Source organism: Gorilla gorilla, chromosome 17 (assembly GCF_029281585.2).
Source record: "Gorilla gorilla gorilla isolate KB3781 chromosome 17, NHGRI_mGorGor1-v2.1_pri, whole genome shotgun sequence".
Lineage (NCBI taxonomy): Eukaryota > Metazoa > Chordata > Mammalia > Primates > Hominidae > Gorilla > Gorilla gorilla.
This window is the reverse complement of record NC_073241.2, coordinates 65,816,151-65,834,185: the sequence shown is the minus strand read 5'-3', so window position 1 is coordinate 65,834,185 and position 18,035 is coordinate 65,816,151. Positions and strand designations below refer to the sequence as shown.

The window sequence follows — 18,035 nt, the reverse complement described above, 5'->3', positions numbered from 1 at the left end:
ATGAGAGGGAAATGACAATACCAGGCCCAGGCAGAGTGAACAATTAGAGATGCCCTAACTGCCAGCTGACTCTGCAAAATGCACAGCCTGAGGAATGCAGGTGAAGGGACATCTAGCATCAGAATTAAAACTTCCTACACAGCAGCGTGGGGGCCAGCCCCAGGCACAGAGAGAGGCCGCTGGTAGTCTCTTCACCTCGTTCCCCCACCTTCTTCTTCCCCTTTCACCTTTCTGGGAGTCAACTGAGGTTCTTTCACTCAGAAGTTTCCAGGAGGTTAAACTGCTAAACCTAACCCCCATTGCTTTAGCAAGTCCAACCATAAAGGGTGAGGAAATCACTAGTAAATAATTTAAAAATTAGAACTATAGAAGTAAGCAGGGGCCAGGCACAGTGGCTCATACCTGTAACTCCAGCACTTTTGGGGGGTTGAGGCAGGTGGATCACTTGAGGCTAGGAGCTGAAGACCAGCCTGGCCAACATGGCGAAACCCAGTCTCTACTAAAAATACACAAATTTAGCAGGATGTGGTGGCACATGCTTGTAATCCCAGCTACTTGGGAGGCTGAGGCACAAGAATCACCTGAACCCGGGAGACGGAGATAGCAGTAAGCCAAGATCATGTCACTGCACTCCAGCCTGGGCGACAGAGCAAGACTCTGTCTCAAAAAAAAAAAAAAAAAAAAGAACTAAAAAGACTTGGGAAACTCTTGCCCCTTGCTCAGTAATAGGCCCTGAACTGAGGGTATCAGCAGGTCATTTGTCATTTCCGCAGTGAAAATATAGGCTTGAGCCAAGCCTGCATACTATCACCTTTTATGTAGGCTGCGGGGGAAATGATGGCCTTCTGCCACTCACAAATGCAGCTTCTTTTTCCAGCTGTGCAAGAGGGTGCTATACATCTTTTAAAAAATTCATCTTTTTTTTTTTTTTTGGCTGATTCTCTAATAGGCTCATCAAATTCTACCACACTTCCACCTGTCCCTGGGCCTCCCCTCCCAGTTCCACCCTGCAGCCTCTGCTGCTAAGTTGTCCACCTCTGACAAAAATGGCAGCTTCCCCAGAAAAGTCTGCGAGGTAAATGTTTCCTGATGCCTTCAACCTCAGACACTAAAGGTGCCGAGCATAGCTGCCTGACACTTGGTATCCCTCCTCATGTTTTTTTCTTAGACTTTGTCTTGACAAGGCCTGTGACAAGTAAATCTTTACAAATCTCTCTCAGAGGGGGAAATTCTGTCCTAAAGGACATTCTTCCCCCTCCCTGGGTTTTCATTGATTGCACCAAGTCTTTCTTGTAGGATAAAACCATTGTGGCAAAGCCAGTACATGAACGATCATAGCAGCGCTATCTGTGGAAGCCAAAAGCTATAAACACACACAAATCTCCTTCAACAGGTGAATGGGTAAGCACATATGCATCTCTACAAGGAATACTACACAGCAGTGGAAAGGGGTTAATTAATATATTGCATATATTAATATATGCAATAAAAGATTAATCTCAAAAGGCATTATACTGACAGAAGCCAGCCTCAAAGGGTTACTTACTGTATGATTCCATCTGACATTCTTGAAAAGACAAAATTACAGTGATCAGAGAATAAATCAGTGGTTTCTCAGGATTATATATAGGAGCTCAGAGTGTCAGTATAAAAGGATAACATGGGGGAATACTATGTTATTATTAGTCTGTATTCTAATTGTGAAGGTGATCCATCTCCATGTACGTGTTAAAACTCATATAGCTATATTCTAGAAGGTGCATTGTTATGGTTTGAATGTGCCCCCCACCCAAAGTTCATGTGTTGGAAACTTAAACCCCAATGCAGCAGTGTCGGAAGGGAGAACCTTTAAGCAGTGATTAGGTAATGAATGGATTAGTTCTGTTATCTCAGGACTGGGTTAATTATTGTAGGAGTAGTTTCCTGGTAAATGGATGAGTTCAACCATCTTATTTTCCCTACAACCTCCCTCACCCTCTGTATCCCACTACGGGATAGCACAGAAAAGAAGGGCCTGGCCAGATGCCAGCATCTTGATATTGGATTCCCAGCCTCAAGAACTGTGAGTAATAAATTTATTTCCTTTATAAATTACCCAGCCTGTGGTATTCTGTTATAGCAACACAAAACAAAGACATAAAATTGATACAGAGAAGTGGGCTGTTGCTATAACAAATAACTGAAAACGTGAAAGCAGCTTTGGAATTGGGTAACAGGTAGAGGCTGGAAAAATTTGGAGAAGCAAGCTAGAAAAAGCCTAGATTGACTAGAGCATTATCTGGTTGACTCTGGTGGGAGCTCAGAAGAAGAGAATAGTTGTAGGAAAAGTCAGAGCCTTCTTAGAGATTGCTGAAGTGGTTGGTAGAAATACAAATGGTAAAGCCAATTCTGAAGAGGTCTCAGATGGAAACGAGAATCAAGGTATTAGAAACCAGAATAAAAGCCATCTTTGTTTTAAAGTGGCAAGAACTTGGCTGAAATATGTCAATGTCCTAGGGCTCTAATGAAAGTCAGAATTTAAGAGCAATGAACTAGGATATCTGGTGAAAAAAAATTCTAAGCAAAATATTGAAGCAGTTGTATGGTTACTCTTAACTGCATATAGGAAGATGCAAGAGGATAGAAGTGATATAAAGATGGAGTTTATTAAAAGGAAAGTAGAGTAGAAAAATTTGAAAAAGTCACAGCTTGGCCATGTAAAGAGTAAAAAAGCATCTTTTGGAAAGCAAACCAAAGGCATGACCAAGTGACCATTTGCTAAAAGGATTATAGTATGGATAGAAGGGAGCCAGTGTTATTCATCAAGATGATGGGAGAAAAACTCCAAAGGCATTTCAGAGACCTTCTAAGCAAGCTAGGACCTTGAGGGCAAGGTTTCTGGACAGGCACCAGCGGCACCTCAGCAGTGGCTCAGGGCCACTCAGGATCCTGCTCCCAGAATTCTGGTGCAGGATTTTTTGGCTACCCCAGCTGTGACTCAAGCAGGCCTTGCTGCTCTGGAAGGTACAAGCCATAAAACACATGGTACTAATTCTGCAGGTGTGGAAAATACAAGAGCCGTGGAGCCATGGTGACCTCAACCTAGATCTAAAAGAAGGTTATGGACAGCCTAGGGTCCCAGGAAGAGATTTCTCACAGGGTGAAGCCACTGCAGAGAGTCCCTACTAGGGCAATGCCTAGTGGAGCCACGGGAGCGAGGCAGCCCCCAAGACCCCAGAACTGTAGAGCTACCAGTGTGCAATCCAGCCCGGGAAAGCTGTAGGCATAAGCTCCAACCCAGGAGAGCTGAAGCGTGGGCTGAGCCCAGCAAAGCCATAGGGATGGGGTTGCCTGAGGCCTTGTGGGCCCAACCCCAACCCCAGTGTGCCCAGGATGTGGGACATGGAGTCAAAATAGATTATTCTGGTGTCTTAAGATTTAATATTGTTTTTTCCTCACTTGGGCTTTGGACTTGGAACTAGTTATTCCTTTCTTCTTGACTATTTCTGCCTTTTGGAATGTGAACATCTATGCCAGTTCCAACAACGTATTTTGGAAGTAGGTAACTTGTTTGATTTCAGACTCACAGCTAAAGGGAAATTTGCCTCAGGATGAATCGTGCCTTGAGTCTTACCTATACCTGATTCAGATGAGACTCTGGATTTGGGACTTTGAGTCTGTACTGGAATTCATTATGACTTTGGGGCTAATGGGATGGAATGGATATATCTTGCACATGAGGAGGACATGAATTTTGGGGACAGGGGGCAGAATGCTATGGTTTTAATATGCCCCCCAAAGTTCATGCGTTAGAAACATAATCCCCAAAGCAACAGTGTTGAAAGGAGGTAAATCGGATGAATGCTATTATCTCAGGAGTGGGTTACTTACTGAAGGAATAGGTTCCCAACAGAGCGTAAGTTTCACCCCCTTCTTCTCTCTCCCCCTACAACCCCCTTGCCCTCTACAATGGATGGCATGGCAAAAAGGTCCTCACAAGATGCCAGTACCTTGATACTTTGATATCGAACCTCCCAGCCTCCAAAACTGTGAGAAATCTATTTCTTTATAAATTACCCAGTCTGTGGTATTCAGTTACAGCAACACAAAATGGACTAAGACAATAATTTTAAAACAATAAAAGTAAATGTAAAAACAAAGGCAACTACTCAGCATGTACCATCCAAGTTAGTTATCCCCTAGCCCCAATGAACAACTGAACAACTCCTCTCCCCATGGCTCCCTGGGGTCCTGCTTTCCCTGAACACCCTAAGCCAGCCTCACGGTAACCCCTCTTGTTACTCATTGTACCTCCCACCCCAGTGTGCTTCCTCCTATTTTACAAGGCAATCAGTTTTAGAACAGTAACCAGGATAGGACTTAGTGTCATTGTTTTGTTTGTCATGGAAATGTCCATTTTTAAAAATTCCATGTTATTAGGGGCCTTTATTTTGTTGATATCAATACTTAGAAACCACCCAACCTGCAATATAATTTCCCAGATTTCACAGTCTGAATGTTTTCGAGACCCAGATTAACATTTTAATTTGTTATTTTGTTTGGTATCTCAGAGGAGTTTACTCATTGGGCAACATGCATTACTACAATACAATAAAACAAAACAAACCCGGCATGACTTGTTTAACGCATTTATGCCGGAGGTTGCAAAATTTTTGTGTGTGCGTGAAAAATTATACCTTGGCAATGACCTTGAGAAGTAGGATATAAATAACTCACACAAGCTTAGCGTTCCAATAACGGAACACTAGGCATAAATGAGTTAAGAAAAGGATTACATTTGAATGAATGACCTCAAGGATCTTTCTGGATGTCTCCTTGGCCAGAACTAACAAAGGATGAGAAAGAACTGCCAGAAGAGAAAGAGTAAGTGAGGGATTCCTGGACATCAAATGCCACAGAATGCCAAACAGAGGGTGACAGGCACTGGGTCTCTGCCAGTGATTAGCAACAAAGTACCACATTGTGTGGGTACTGCTATGATCATAAGAATAGCTGGGCATGGCCTTATCAATAAAATAGGTAATGTTACAATGGGGAACACTGTGGCAGTGTGAAAATTCCATTTTTGCTGAATTCGGTGTTCTCCAAAACAATGGCAGTGACTAAAAAGGACAGGAAATAGATGACTTTAATCCTTAGAAACCAACAGAAAATTGCTTCAGATCAAATGGTAAAATGAGCTCATAAAAAGATTTGAAAATAAAAGCAGAATTTTTAGGATTATGCTTCAGAAAATTTGTGCCCATTTCCCACCAGGGTTATAGGAGTTTCCTGGGTGTTCATCAAGAAATGATACTTCATTAAAAGGCAATCATTGCCAATGTGACCTGGGAAACATGTCTTGTTGTTTTCATATGTATTTCTTTTGTTCTTAGTTGGTTTAATGTCTTTCATTTTTCTACTGAGTTCATAATATATTTAGGATAATATCATTTCCTAACTTTCTTTTTGTAAACAATTTTCTAGTTTGTCATTTGCATTTAGTTATACTTTGTGATTTTCATTTTGTAAATAATATCTTTTAAAATTTTATGCAGTAAAATAGTTAAATCTCTTCCTCTGGAACCTGTTTCACTGGTTTTATTTTTAAAATAAACGTTACCAACCACAGACTAATTACTCTTCATCTCTCTCTTTTTTTTCTCTTCCTACAGTTTGCTATGTTCCATTAAATGCTTTAAGCTCCTTGGGGCTTACTGTGGTGTATGGTTAAAGTATGTTTTTGTTTACTTCCATTTAACAACACCTCTCCAATCAGTACCTAACCCGTCCCCACCAATGTTAACTGTACAGTGAGTTGTTCTATACACTGAGGTCTGTTTCAGAGCTCCTCTGCACCAATCATCTGTCTGCTGAGGAAGGAGCCACACTACATTGTTGTAATCCTCAGAGTCTGCACGTTTTACTATCTACTAGGAGAAGGTGCTCTTCATAATTATACTGCTTTCTACAAACTTATCCCCAGTTCATCAGGGAAAATGTTTCTCCAGCTGTATTTCAGGAATGGACTCTGGATCTTTCTGAAGCCTTAACCATCACTGCAGATGGTCCTGCAGGCTCACATCCAGCATGAGCGCATAAGGAGAGTACAAGGAAGGCCCATGGGGCAGCTGGCGAGGTGCCTGTGCTCTAAGGCATGTCGATCCAAATGGAGAAACTCCAGACCTGAGACTGGGCCTGTTCTGGGTCAGCATGGGCCCCCTTGTTTCAGAGCAGCACCTCTGAGGAAGAGCACCAAGGACCAAAACTGCCCTACAAGGTGGTGATCAGGGAGGGACGCAACAGGAGGAATGACAGCAAAAGGTGTGTGGTCACCATCACATGAGACAAGTGGAACCTACCCCCAGGATTCCTTATCTCAGCCCAAGAGTCCAACTTCAATATGCAGTGGAACACGTGCACCTCGTGTCTTCCTGACATGTGAACAATTTTCTTAGAGTAAAACTTCATAATTTATATTCCCTCAAGGAAAAATGATTTTAAAAAATAATTTTGGCCAGGCACAGTGGCTCACGCCTGTAATCCCAGCACTTTGGGAGGCCGAAACGGGTGGACCACATGCGGTCAAGAGTTCAAGACCAGCCTGGCCAACACAGTTAAACCCCGACTCTACTAAAAATACAAACATTAGCCAGGCATGGTGGCACGTGCCTGTAATCCCAGCTACTAGGGGGGCTAAGGCAGGAGGATCTCTTGAACCTGGGAGGTGGAGGCTGCAGTGAGCCGAGATCGTGCCACTGCACTCCAGCCTGGGCAACAGAGTGAGACTCCACCTCAAATAATAATAATAATATATTATTATTATTATTTTAAGGGGCCAACTTGATAGGAAAAGCAGTCATAAAATTCTCACTGTCACTTTCCTGGTTTTACTAGAAAAGACCAAAGCATGAACACACACAGGCACCCACAGGCCTTCACAAGCACGCACACCTGCACGCATCCACTCCACGTGTCGCATAAAGGATTTTCTCCCGTACTGCACACTGCAGCTGTGGTTCCAGCCACTGTGATGGGTGTCCACATGGTGTGGCTCTTATTCAGAGGGAAAATTTTAGATTTTCACAATGTATTTGTTCCCTATGGCTACCGTAAGAAAGTACCACAAACTACGTGGCTTAAAACAACAGAAACTTATTCTGTCTCAGTTTGAAAGACTAGAAGTCTGATATTAAGGTGTCAGCAGGGCCATGCTTTTCCTGAAGGCTCTACAGGAAGTCTGTCTTTGCCTCATCCTCAATTGGCAGCCAACAATCTGTGGCGTTCCCTGGCTTGTAGATGCATTATTCTGACCTCTGCCTGTCCTCTTGTGGCTGTCTTCCTTGCATGTTCACATCGTCTTCCCTCTGTGTCTCTTTTCCTCTTATAAGGACACAGTCATGCTGCATCAGAGCCCACCCTCACAACCAGATTACACCTGCTACGACACTATTTCCAAATAAGGCCACAAGCACAGATACCAAGGGTCAGGGCTTTAACATATCTTTTTAGGTGACGCAATTCAACCCATAACATAGTCAACCAACCTTGTTCACCAAAGTCATTGCATAAACCAGTAGCTCCGTATCAACTCCATCTTTTTCCTCCAGGATTTCCATGATATTTGACCAAGGTTTGACCCCTATGAGTAAAGCAAAAATCATTAGAAACAGCAATTCATCAATATTCTTTATCTCACATCACAGTTTATTATCCAAGGATGTATCCAGTGATGGCAGCGTCTTTCAGTCACCAAATTTCAAAGTGTGACATTATCCTTAGGATGGACTTGAGCATGCTTCTAATTGAGAATATTTCTTAGTAGGGAACCCTATCTCACATCATCTTTCTCCTTTTGACAAGAGCATTGTGTATGCTTCAGTGTCTGGATGCTCACTTGCTTGAAAATTTCTTCATATTAAATATGTAATTTTTAAAAACCCAATCATTGCAACTTTGTAGGCCTACAGATTAGAAAACTCTTGGTAAGTACTCTAAGAATGTCCATCAGCACAGAAGAAAAGGGGATATGGAAGATCTTAACATCCCTCTAGCAGTGACTCAAAGAAATAAGTGACATGCCTGTCCAGCAAATATCTCAAGAACGGAAGTATATTACATCTACTCCATCAAGGCACAAATACTATTAAGTATCAGCTAGGTACAAGATCTATTGGGCAGCTGCCCTCAATAGGTTTATAATCTAATGGAGCAGCTAGGCATAAGCTCAAGAACAGACACCAGTACAGAGCAACAGCTGAGTAGTGTCCAAGCATGCAGCTAAGCCTGTCACTGTGCAAGTGAGGCCTCTTGCAGCAGGGATGACTGCAGGGGACTTGGCACAAGAGATGACTGCTGCCTGGGCTCTGCAGGCGAAGGCTTACGGGTGGTTATTTCCAGGATCTAGGAGGGACAGGAGATACTCTGCATTCACATTCAGGACCACTAAGCCGAGGGCAAGACCAAAAAGAGGCACATAACACCTTGACAAGGTTTTCTAGGCCCAAGATGAATATTTGAAGTGAAGTGAAATAAGAATTGCCTTGCCCTTGGCTTGGTGGTTTGCAACATGAAGCTCTTTCCTGCTTTCTCTATAAAGATCTCAAAGAGATATTGCTTATTTTTACTTGAGAAAAGTAAACTTGGAAATAACCTAAATACAGTAGTTTCCAAATGCTGGTCCTTGGATGGGCTATGTCAGAGCTGATTTTGGCCTTGAGAACAAAAGTTTCCCAAGGACCATGATAGTATCTGTCTTGTTGATCTCCATGTTCTTAGGACAGTGCCTGGCATACAGTACATGCTCAGTAAAATGTCTGCTGAATAGTGAATGGAGATCTCTGAGAAGGCAGGAAGTGGGTTAAGCTGAAGCAATTTTAAAAGAACCAGGAGGCAGATGCACACAGTAAGAAAAGCAGAGAAGACAGGGTTTAAGGGGATTTGTTTAAGAGGATTAAACAAAGAATAGGTACCTACTTACTACAAGACGTAAAAGGCACAAATGTAGCTCAATGTGGAGATCTTCTGGCTTTCCTAAGTGAATAGAAAGCCTTTTGCTTTGGCAAAGTGGCCCAGCCAGTCAGAACTGGGCAATCTTCTATGACCCTTGCTAACTGAGCACAAAGACATGTTCTTTCTCCTTTCACCTGCTGACTACTGAATTATCTCCTTGCTGATACTGACCATCAAACTACTTTGAAGTCCACACCACAGTGTAGTTGTTCTTCCAACCACCGCAAAGTAACCATCTCAGCTCTCAAGACAGTCAATCAATCTGATCAGCAGGCCTTGGGTCTCACTGTCCAGTTTAAGAGATCTGGATGCCGCCGTTTGTGTTTGTAACAGGGGCAGCTTCTAACATTCACATTTTGTATAAAACCTTGGCATAAAACACATGTTGTAGTGAGTTACCCATGCATGGCTCAAAGGAAGAATGTGCAGGGGAGAAAGTATCGAAACTAAGACTTTCTAGTGGTGCTAATGGACCCAGAACTACTTTTGGTTGCTTACTCTGGAGCCAAAGATGCGAAACAGGTCCTCAAGGAGCAAAGGCCAAGGAACAATGGCAGGCAGCCCAGAGAGAGAGGGAAAGGTAGCCAGACTACATCCGTACTCCCCTTAAACAGACACATGCACATGTGTGCATCTAATCCTTTATAATAAGAACACTCAAACACTGGCTTAATTTAACTGAAAAATGTGTTTTTAGCTGTGTTATCTGAGTCTCTTATTACCATCTAAGGATTTTAAGTCTGGAAATGTGCATATATTTGTACACTCTTAGGATGGATGTTCATTCTTTTTATTGTTTTGGGGCAGAAAATCAGAAATACTTACAAGAATGAAGGTAAAAGGGAAGAAACATTTGGTTCAACAAAAATAGCCTTGGCAGGCCTCAGGCTAGGCCTGTGTTCAACACCAGCACTTGCACATTTCCTAGGAGCTCCTGTCAGAATTATGGGGTCCACTCACTCCCCTCATTGCCTTTGTTAACTCCCTACAATGTGTGTGTGTATGTGTGCATATGCATGTGTGCATATGTGTGTGTGTGTGTGTTGCAGAGGAGACGGTTCCTGTACTGGAATCATAAACCATATAATGCTAGCCCTTCACATAACAGAGAAAGAAACTGGACCCCAAAGGAGTGGGATGGAGGGGCTCAGGAAGCTCATCTGGAGCTCCTAAGGTCTCTGGGATGACTGTACCTACCTTATAGGATTACTGAGAATTGTCATTGAGATAAAGCACTTTGTCTTTTTTCCTTAGTGCTGCTGGAGTACATTAGAAGACAATACTTAATCATTGTCATCTGTCTCTCTCCAACTCCACTGCCCCCCACTCCCACCCCAAACACTGGAGTACAGGTTCTGTGAGAGCCTTTTTCCTGATGACTGCAAGCACACAACTGATACTCAAATATGTGCTGAATAAATGGGTCCTATGTGAAGAATGTTTAGAGTTGTGTCTGTTACATGATAGATACTCAAATATCAGTAGCTGTAATTGTAATGGTGGTGGTTGGTGGAGAAACACAGTTTACCCCCAGGTGGACCATCTGCACTGACTCCCCGACCAGTCCTCTCTTAACCAAGATAAATAAATACACACAGAATCAATTGCTCAATACTTCTCCCCTCTTACTTTCCTAAATCTCCACATTAAATCCAAAGGAAAATAAGATATTTAGCTCAGTGCCTCAGACATGGGTTGGTCTAACATGAAAACAGAAGCTCCTCACAGCACGTTCCATGTCTTTTCACATACCACATAAACACACTCAATGTAGATGCTTCTGCTATAAATAACAGTGGAAAGAGAGTTTGAGTTCTGTCAACCTGTAGCTTCCACTACACTTTACATGATCTTCACAGATAGATATACTCTTAAGCAAAAGTAGAGATGGGATCGCTTGAAAGAATGGCTGAATTTTTTTCCTGCTAATCATGCGTGATAGCAGGAATTCTTATGTTTAAGAAAATTCTTATGTTTAAGAATTATCAAATGAAAAATTGAACTACTTCAAAAGCTCTGCTGAGCCAAATTAGTGGGACTTGAGATTTAGGACAAATTTCAACATGAGTTATCCTCTCTGGTCACTTGCCTCACCCTCTGTGGGAGAGGCAAACCTGTTCACTCAAAAGGAAGGACCTCATACCCAGACAGCAGAGGGGTGTCAATCAATTTCCTGTCAACCACCACAGGGAAGACCTTAAGGAAAGGGAGTCTCCAATATGGCAAAATGACAAAGCAAGGCTCTCTAAGGGCTCCCATGAGCCTTTTTCTCTTCCTGCCAGGCCCTGGCCACCAGAAAGAGAAAGTGACTTAAAGATGCAAGCAAAGAGAAGACGATCCAGTGGTCTGATATTAATACCATACCATGCCCCACAGATGAACTTGAATCCACCTTTTTATCTCAGGCCCTGAGCAAAAGTGCAATAGCCTCGGTCAAATGGAACATTTTAAATTTTCCTTCTTCGGCCAGGCGCGGTGGCTCACGCCTGTAATCCCAGCACTTTGGGAGGCCGAGGCGGGTGGATCATGAGGTCAGGAGATGGAGACCATCCTGGCTAACACAGTGAAACCCAGTCTCTACTAAAAATACAAAAAATTAGCCAGGTGAGGTGGCGGGTGCCTGTAGTGCAACTACTCGGGAGGCTGAGGCAGAAGAATGGCGTAACCCGGGAGGTGGAGCTTGCAGTGAGCCAAGATTGCACCACTGCACTCCAGCCTGGGCGACACAGCAAGACTCCGTCTAAAAAAAAAAAATTAAAAAAAAATTTCCTTCTTCATAAACACTGATCACTCCTTATGCTGGACTTTAACCCCTTTGGCTTTTATCCCTGCTAACTGGCCCACTCTTGGCCCCAGACCAAATTGCCCACACTGCAGAATGAAGCCTTCTGGTTAGCCCACATGCAGCATGCATGATGTTTATATTTATAATGCAACCAAAGGAATTTGTTCTGGACAACTTCATTTGCTTTAGGTAGTAATGATTTTTGAGGACTGGGAGTTTATTTGTTGGTTTTATTGCTGATTCCTTATATCTGACAGTTTTCATTATCTGAAAGAAACTATTAAAAAAGACAACTGCTTATATGTCCATTCATCCCTGCTGAGGAATGAGTCTAAAGCCACTTTGAGAAGTAAAATTAATGATTTATAAACTTGTGCAACAAATGGATATGCTCAGTTTACCCTAAATCACCTCTGGCACCTGTCTGCTCTCTCACCCAGTTGAGAGGGAACTGGAGAGCTGCTTCTAAACCCACTAGATGGAAACACACCTGGAAGTAATGTTGCTCTCTGCAGAACACCATGGCATATTTATATGTTTAATTCCATCATAGGATTCAGGAACAATTTTACTAGCAGTAAAATAGGATGATGTTATATGTATGCATTATAAAATCACAGCCAAGACCACACGTGTCCATAAAGAAACATGCTATTGAGCCACACATGATAAGCTATTTCTGAGTTTTTCCATTAGTGCCATTCCTTTTTTTTTTTTTTCAGCTGCTAGTGCTCAGCAGCAGACAGATAACAGCAGTTGCCAAAGGTTTAAGAAATTGTATAGACAAAAACCATAAAGCTGTCCAGGCACAGTGGCTCACGCCTGTAATCCCAGCACTTTGGGAGGCCGAGGCGGGTGGATCACGAGGTCAGGAGATTGAGACTATCCTGGCTAAAACGGTGAAAGCCCATCTCTACTAAAAATACAAAAAATTAGCCGGGCATGGTGGTGGGCACCTGTAGTCCCAACTACTCGGGAGGCTGAGGCAGGAGAACGGCGTGAGCCCGAGAGGCAGAGCTTGCAGTGAGCTGAGATCGTGACACTGCACTCCAGCCTGGGCAACAGAGTGAGACTCCATCTCAAAAACAAAACAAAACAAAACAAAAAAAAGCAAAAACAAAAGCCATAAAGCTAAGAAGACAATTCATTAGCTGTTTTTATTATTATTATTATTATTATTTTTACTAATCAGGAAAAGATGGCCATTGTTTTACCTTGATGGAGAGACTTGGTCTGACAGACGAGAATCTCTGGCTGGGGCTATGGATGGAGTCTTGGATATGGTATACAAAGGCCTGGGTTCATTTCAGGATCATGCCCTCATCCATCACAACACTCCCTTTATGGGATATGAAGTTCAAGGAAGGGAACTCCGAGCTGGAAGCTCAGCAAAGCCAATGGAGAACCCAGGTCATGAGAAGTTGGCCCCTATAACCCACACCCATAGCAAGGGCCCTGGGGTTACCTGAAGCTTAGGACAGTAAGATGAAGAGTTTGTTAGTTGTCCTCAAGCAACCACCAGAGTTTGGAGATGAAACACAAATCCTCCAAGGATGAAGGAGAGAAGCTGCTGCCTACCAGCTGCCAAAACACACACTGCTGACCTTATACCTAATTGACTGGCCTTGGAAAAGCTAGACCTGGTTTCTGTGAAATCGGCATTCCTTATCAAGGATTCTGGGCCGGCCCCATGATCTACTCTTGGCCATAAGGGTCTTTCTACCTAGCAGCAGAGGGCAACATTTTGTAGCAGAAGAAACTTGCCTCAGCCTGGGAAACACCTTCCAGACTCACAGCCCCCGTCCATGTACTAGAGTTTGCCTCCCTAACACACCCCCAACAAAGAGACCTCGAGTTGCCTCCTTGCCTGCCATCAGCCATGCCTAGTGCCGACACCTATCTGCATGTTCAAGGGTATAGGAGCCCCAGTTAAAGGTCCTGGATGCCTTTCATTAACTTTCATTTAAACTTCTAAAATAACTCAAGCTACTTTCTTTCACATTTGGATTCAGCATTCAAAGGTGGGTCTGAGTAACACTAAATCACAGACACAACTGGCCGGGCACGCTGGCTCACGCCTGTAATCCCAGCACTTTGGGAGGCCAAGGCAGGTGGATCACAAGGTCAGGAGATTGAGACCGTACTGGCTAACACGGTGATACCCTGTCTCTACTAAAAATACTAAAAAAAAAAAAAAAATTAGCTGGGCGTGGTGGTGGGAACCTGTAGTCCCAGCCACTCGGGAGGCTGAGGCAGGAGAATGTCATGAACCCACGAGGTAGAGCTTGCAGTGAGCCGAGATCGCGCCACTGCACTCCAGCCTGAGCGACGGAGCAAGACTCCGTCTCAAAAACAAAAGACAAAAAACAAAAACAAAAAAAAATCACAGACACAAATGGTTTGAATCAAAAGTGCAATTTAGGCCCCTCGTTTCTTCCCGACACATCCTGGCTGGTTTATGCATAGTGTGCACACACACACACACACAACTATAAGGAAATATACCGACAGGTTAACAGTGATTATCTTTGTTGAAACTAGAGGTGAATTTTTATTGTCTTCTTTAAACTTTTCCCAAGTTTTTATGATTATAACAGTAGTATTACAGTTATAATCATAAAAAGAAAAAGTATTGTCAAGTTTTTGTTCTTGAGTCTTTGTGGGGATGATGATAATAATACCTGAGTCCAACTGGGGAAGGAAACAAACAACAAAAGACAAAAGGAGAAAAATCATTTTAATTGGGAAGCATTTTAATTCCAGGCTTCCCAGTATCACGGGGTCCAGAGCACGTTACACAGTAAACCAGAGCAGAAGCTCATTCTTCGCCACGTGTTTGCAGCATGCCTGCTGGCTCTGGGCCAGCTGGAGTGCTGGGACACCACTCTGGGAGACAGAGATCGCATCCTTGAGCAGGCAACCCTGACTTGGAGAGATAGGGATGGGCAACACCACCACAGCAGAGAAGAGGTGCATACATGGGCTTTAAAAGCACATGCCCAAGGTAAGGAGGTGGGGGTACAGCCGAGGTGGGAGAAGAGGGTGGCAGCTGGGCAGGAGTTGAAGGGTGAAGGGTCCCCTTAGCCAGGGGACTGACTTTATGCTATAAGCACTGGGAAGCCACTGGCAGGTTTTGGATGTGACTGAACTGTTTGGGAGGGTGGCCAGGAGCATAGGTTAAACCTAGTGAGGGCCTGAGTAAGGCAGGGCAGGGGATGGAGGAGAGGAAGGGAGAAGGTTCTAGAAACATCTGGGGGTCATAAGCAATAAAGCGTAGAGGGGAGGCGAGGAAGGAGCCAGGGCAACCCTGAATAAGGCAGGAGGAACAGGAGGAGGAGCTAGACTTCTGTGTTTCGGTGGCAGGAGCTGGGTAGAGGCAAAGACAAGCTCAGGATCTGACCTCTCCCAGGTAAGCCCATGAGCACTTTTCTTTCATTATCAAACCCCATTCCGGCCCTAAGCTTTGTGTGCTTACTATCCTAAAAAACGTTTCTTGCAGTGGGAAGTCCACATCTCGGGAATTCTGTTAATTCTTATATCTGTCTCAAGCATGTACAACACAGAAGCCTCCCTACATTAGACACCTTCACCTTCATGACATAAGGGGGCAGGGACTACTCACCTCTTTTCGTGTCAACAGCAGTGACAGCCTGAATTAGGAGAGGTGCGTTGGACTCCGAGTACTCTACAAAGACGAGCAGCAGCTTCAGGGCTGTCTTCACCACCAGGCGGAACTGGTAGAAGAGATAAAACCATCACATCACTGCCAACAAGGCCCTGTGCACCTGAGAGCATCTTCCTAACCACAGCGGGCACCCAGCGCTTCCTAGATGAGACGCTCTCAGCAATTACACAGATTCCTTCACAGATCCTCACAATCCCTCATTAGACACCTTAGAAGGCAGGTGTTAGTACCATCCCCATTGTGCAGGTGAGGAAACTGAGGTACAAAGTTCCCTGCCTGCAGTCACGCAGTAAAAAACAGCACCAGGACATGAACCCAGGATGTATGGCTCCAGAACTCACACCTGGCAACTCTCAAACACGAGCATTTGCTGAATCGATTACGTCTTCGTTTTACCCCAACTATAACATTGTGAGGTAGACATAAGCACCATTCTTATTTTTCTGGTGAAGAAGCAGAAACAGCAGGTTAAACAAGTCATCCAAAGTCACAACAGCCAGCTTAGGTGGAAGGCAACCGGAACCAAGTACCCCATTCTTAAAGCCAAGCAGAGAAGGCCGCCTGGAGCCATAGAACCCCTACTCCCTGGATCCAGGGCTCAGCATTTGCCAGGAGCCGCATGAAGCCCAGAGGCCTTCCCTCACACAGGCAGAAGCCCTCCCTCAGTATGCACCCTCGGGGAGGTCACAGGTCATTCACCTACAGAAAACCCCAAACCTCCCAACTGAAGCTGCCACAGATTCCTCACCCCAGCTTTACCAGCCCTGGGGCTGCAGCAGCTTTGGGGTCTCCGGGTCAGCCTCCGGGGCCCCTTAGGTGCTGCTGCAGGGACTTGCCCACAATTTTGCCTTTGACTCCACTTCCTTCCAAAAGCCTCCTCCTAAAGGAACTCATACACCTCCTGCAAATGGATTCAAACTGTGCAGCCGAGAAACAGCAAGGTTGCCTCGGGCTGTACATTCCACCCCAAGCTGCTGGCTTGTCAGTGGCCCCATCCCGCTATGGGCAAAATGCGCTTTGAGGGGGCTTATTTGCACTGTGGCTGCAGGGCCTGGAATGGCACTTGGCACAGAGGGAGCTGCAAGGTGTTTGTTGACTGAATAAATCAGTCAGTGACCAGGTCAATCAATCCATGACCTCTCGCCCACCCCTTGAGCCTGTATCACTGGTTGTGGCAAATCAGCTCCAGCTACTTCCTGTGTTCTGCAGCCCAAGGAAGATTCTGTGCCTCTCAGACACATCTGCCCACATCACAGTGTTAGGGGACATGGGTAGAATTTATAGGTAAATTTGGGGGATCCCAAAGAGGGGACTGTGTTGTGCAGTCCACAGGGAATAGCTTAAAAACACCACTCACCCCAAGTCATTCATCCACATTCATGCAACCCCTTTACCCCCTTGCTTCCCTCTCCTCTGCTGTCATACCTACCAAGCACACCATTTGTCTTTTCCTCAATTCCACATCTCTCTCCAGCCAGTGCCCAGGTGCTCAGCTCCCCTATATGAGGAAACTTCTTCAAAGAGGTGCTACAGCCCCTGGCTCCACCTCCTAACTTCCCACTGACTCATCACCCCAATTTGATAGGACTTCCATCACCACCACTCGGATTAGTTGTCCAGGTCACCAGTGGCCTCCATGGTATCAAATCCAGTGGTTACTTCTCTGCCCATTTTTGCTCAACTCTCAGCACCATGTGACAACTAACTGCTCTCTCCAAAAACAACTTCCTCTGCCTCTGGGCAACCAAAGTCTCCAGAGTGGCTCCTTTTTCATTGGTTCTTTTTGGGTGCTCAGTCTCTCAGTGTGGGAAGACCTCTGAGTTCACTCCTCTTTACTCTCCTTCTCTCTCTTTCCACACTCTCTCTAGGTGAGTTCATCCAGTGCCCTGGTTTGAAAGTCCATCTAAGATCAGATGCTAAATATTGCACTCCAGGCCTGACCAAACTCCTGAGCAGGCATCATATAATCTCCTGACATCTCCACTCAGATGCTAACAGATTCACTGTGGCCAAAACAGAACTCTCAATTTTCATTCATGCTTACCCCCTTCCACCTACCACTCCTAGCCTGCTCCCTCCAAAGCCCCCACACCTCAGGACAAAGCCCCACCACCCTAAACACTGGGAAGGGTTTGCCTGCACTTCCCTCACCCCATCTCCACAGCAAATCCACCCACCAGTGCTGGAAGAGCCTAAGTGCTCTGGCCTGGTCCTTCTGAAGTCCATTCTCCAAACCGCAGCCAGAGTGAACACTGCACCCTCCTTCTCTCAAGCCTCAATCACTCCCCATCATGCCCAGGGTGCTGCCTGTCCCAGCAGGCTTTCTGTGCTGGCCTCCGCCAAGCCCTCTGATCTCCTTTCTTGACACCCCCTCTCCAGCCCAGTGCGCTTCACATGCTAAGCTCTACAGTTGTGTGAGCGTTTTTCACACAGCAGAGTTCATCCATGATTCAGGGTCTTCTCACTGGTTATTCCTCCTGCCTGAAAGCCACCTGGAACCAGTCATCACAGGACTGACCTCATCCTTCAGATCACAGAAATTCTCATTATAGAAAATGCCTTCCTGACTCTTTT

At 44.7% G+C, this 18,035-nt stretch overlaps 1 protein-coding gene across 13 annotated transcripts in view; it reads right to left on the bottom strand.

The window, feature by feature from the left end:
* Window positions 1-18,035, bottom strand: part of FHOD3 (formin homology 2 domain containing 3) — a 479,946-nt gene that overhangs the window by 166,685 nt on the left and 295,226 nt on the right. For all 13 annotated transcript variants that reach the window (XM_031003628.3, XM_055368089.2, XM_055368091.2 and 10 more), the window contains 2 exons: window positions 15,399-15,510; window positions 7,527-7,621 (listed from right to left, as the gene is read on the bottom strand). In XM_031003628.3, the coding sequence (XP_030859488.2) occupies window positions 7,527-7,621; window positions 15,399-15,510 (207 nt within the window). The remainder of the gene's footprint in view (window positions 1-7,526; window positions 7,622-15,398; window positions 15,511-18,035) is intronic.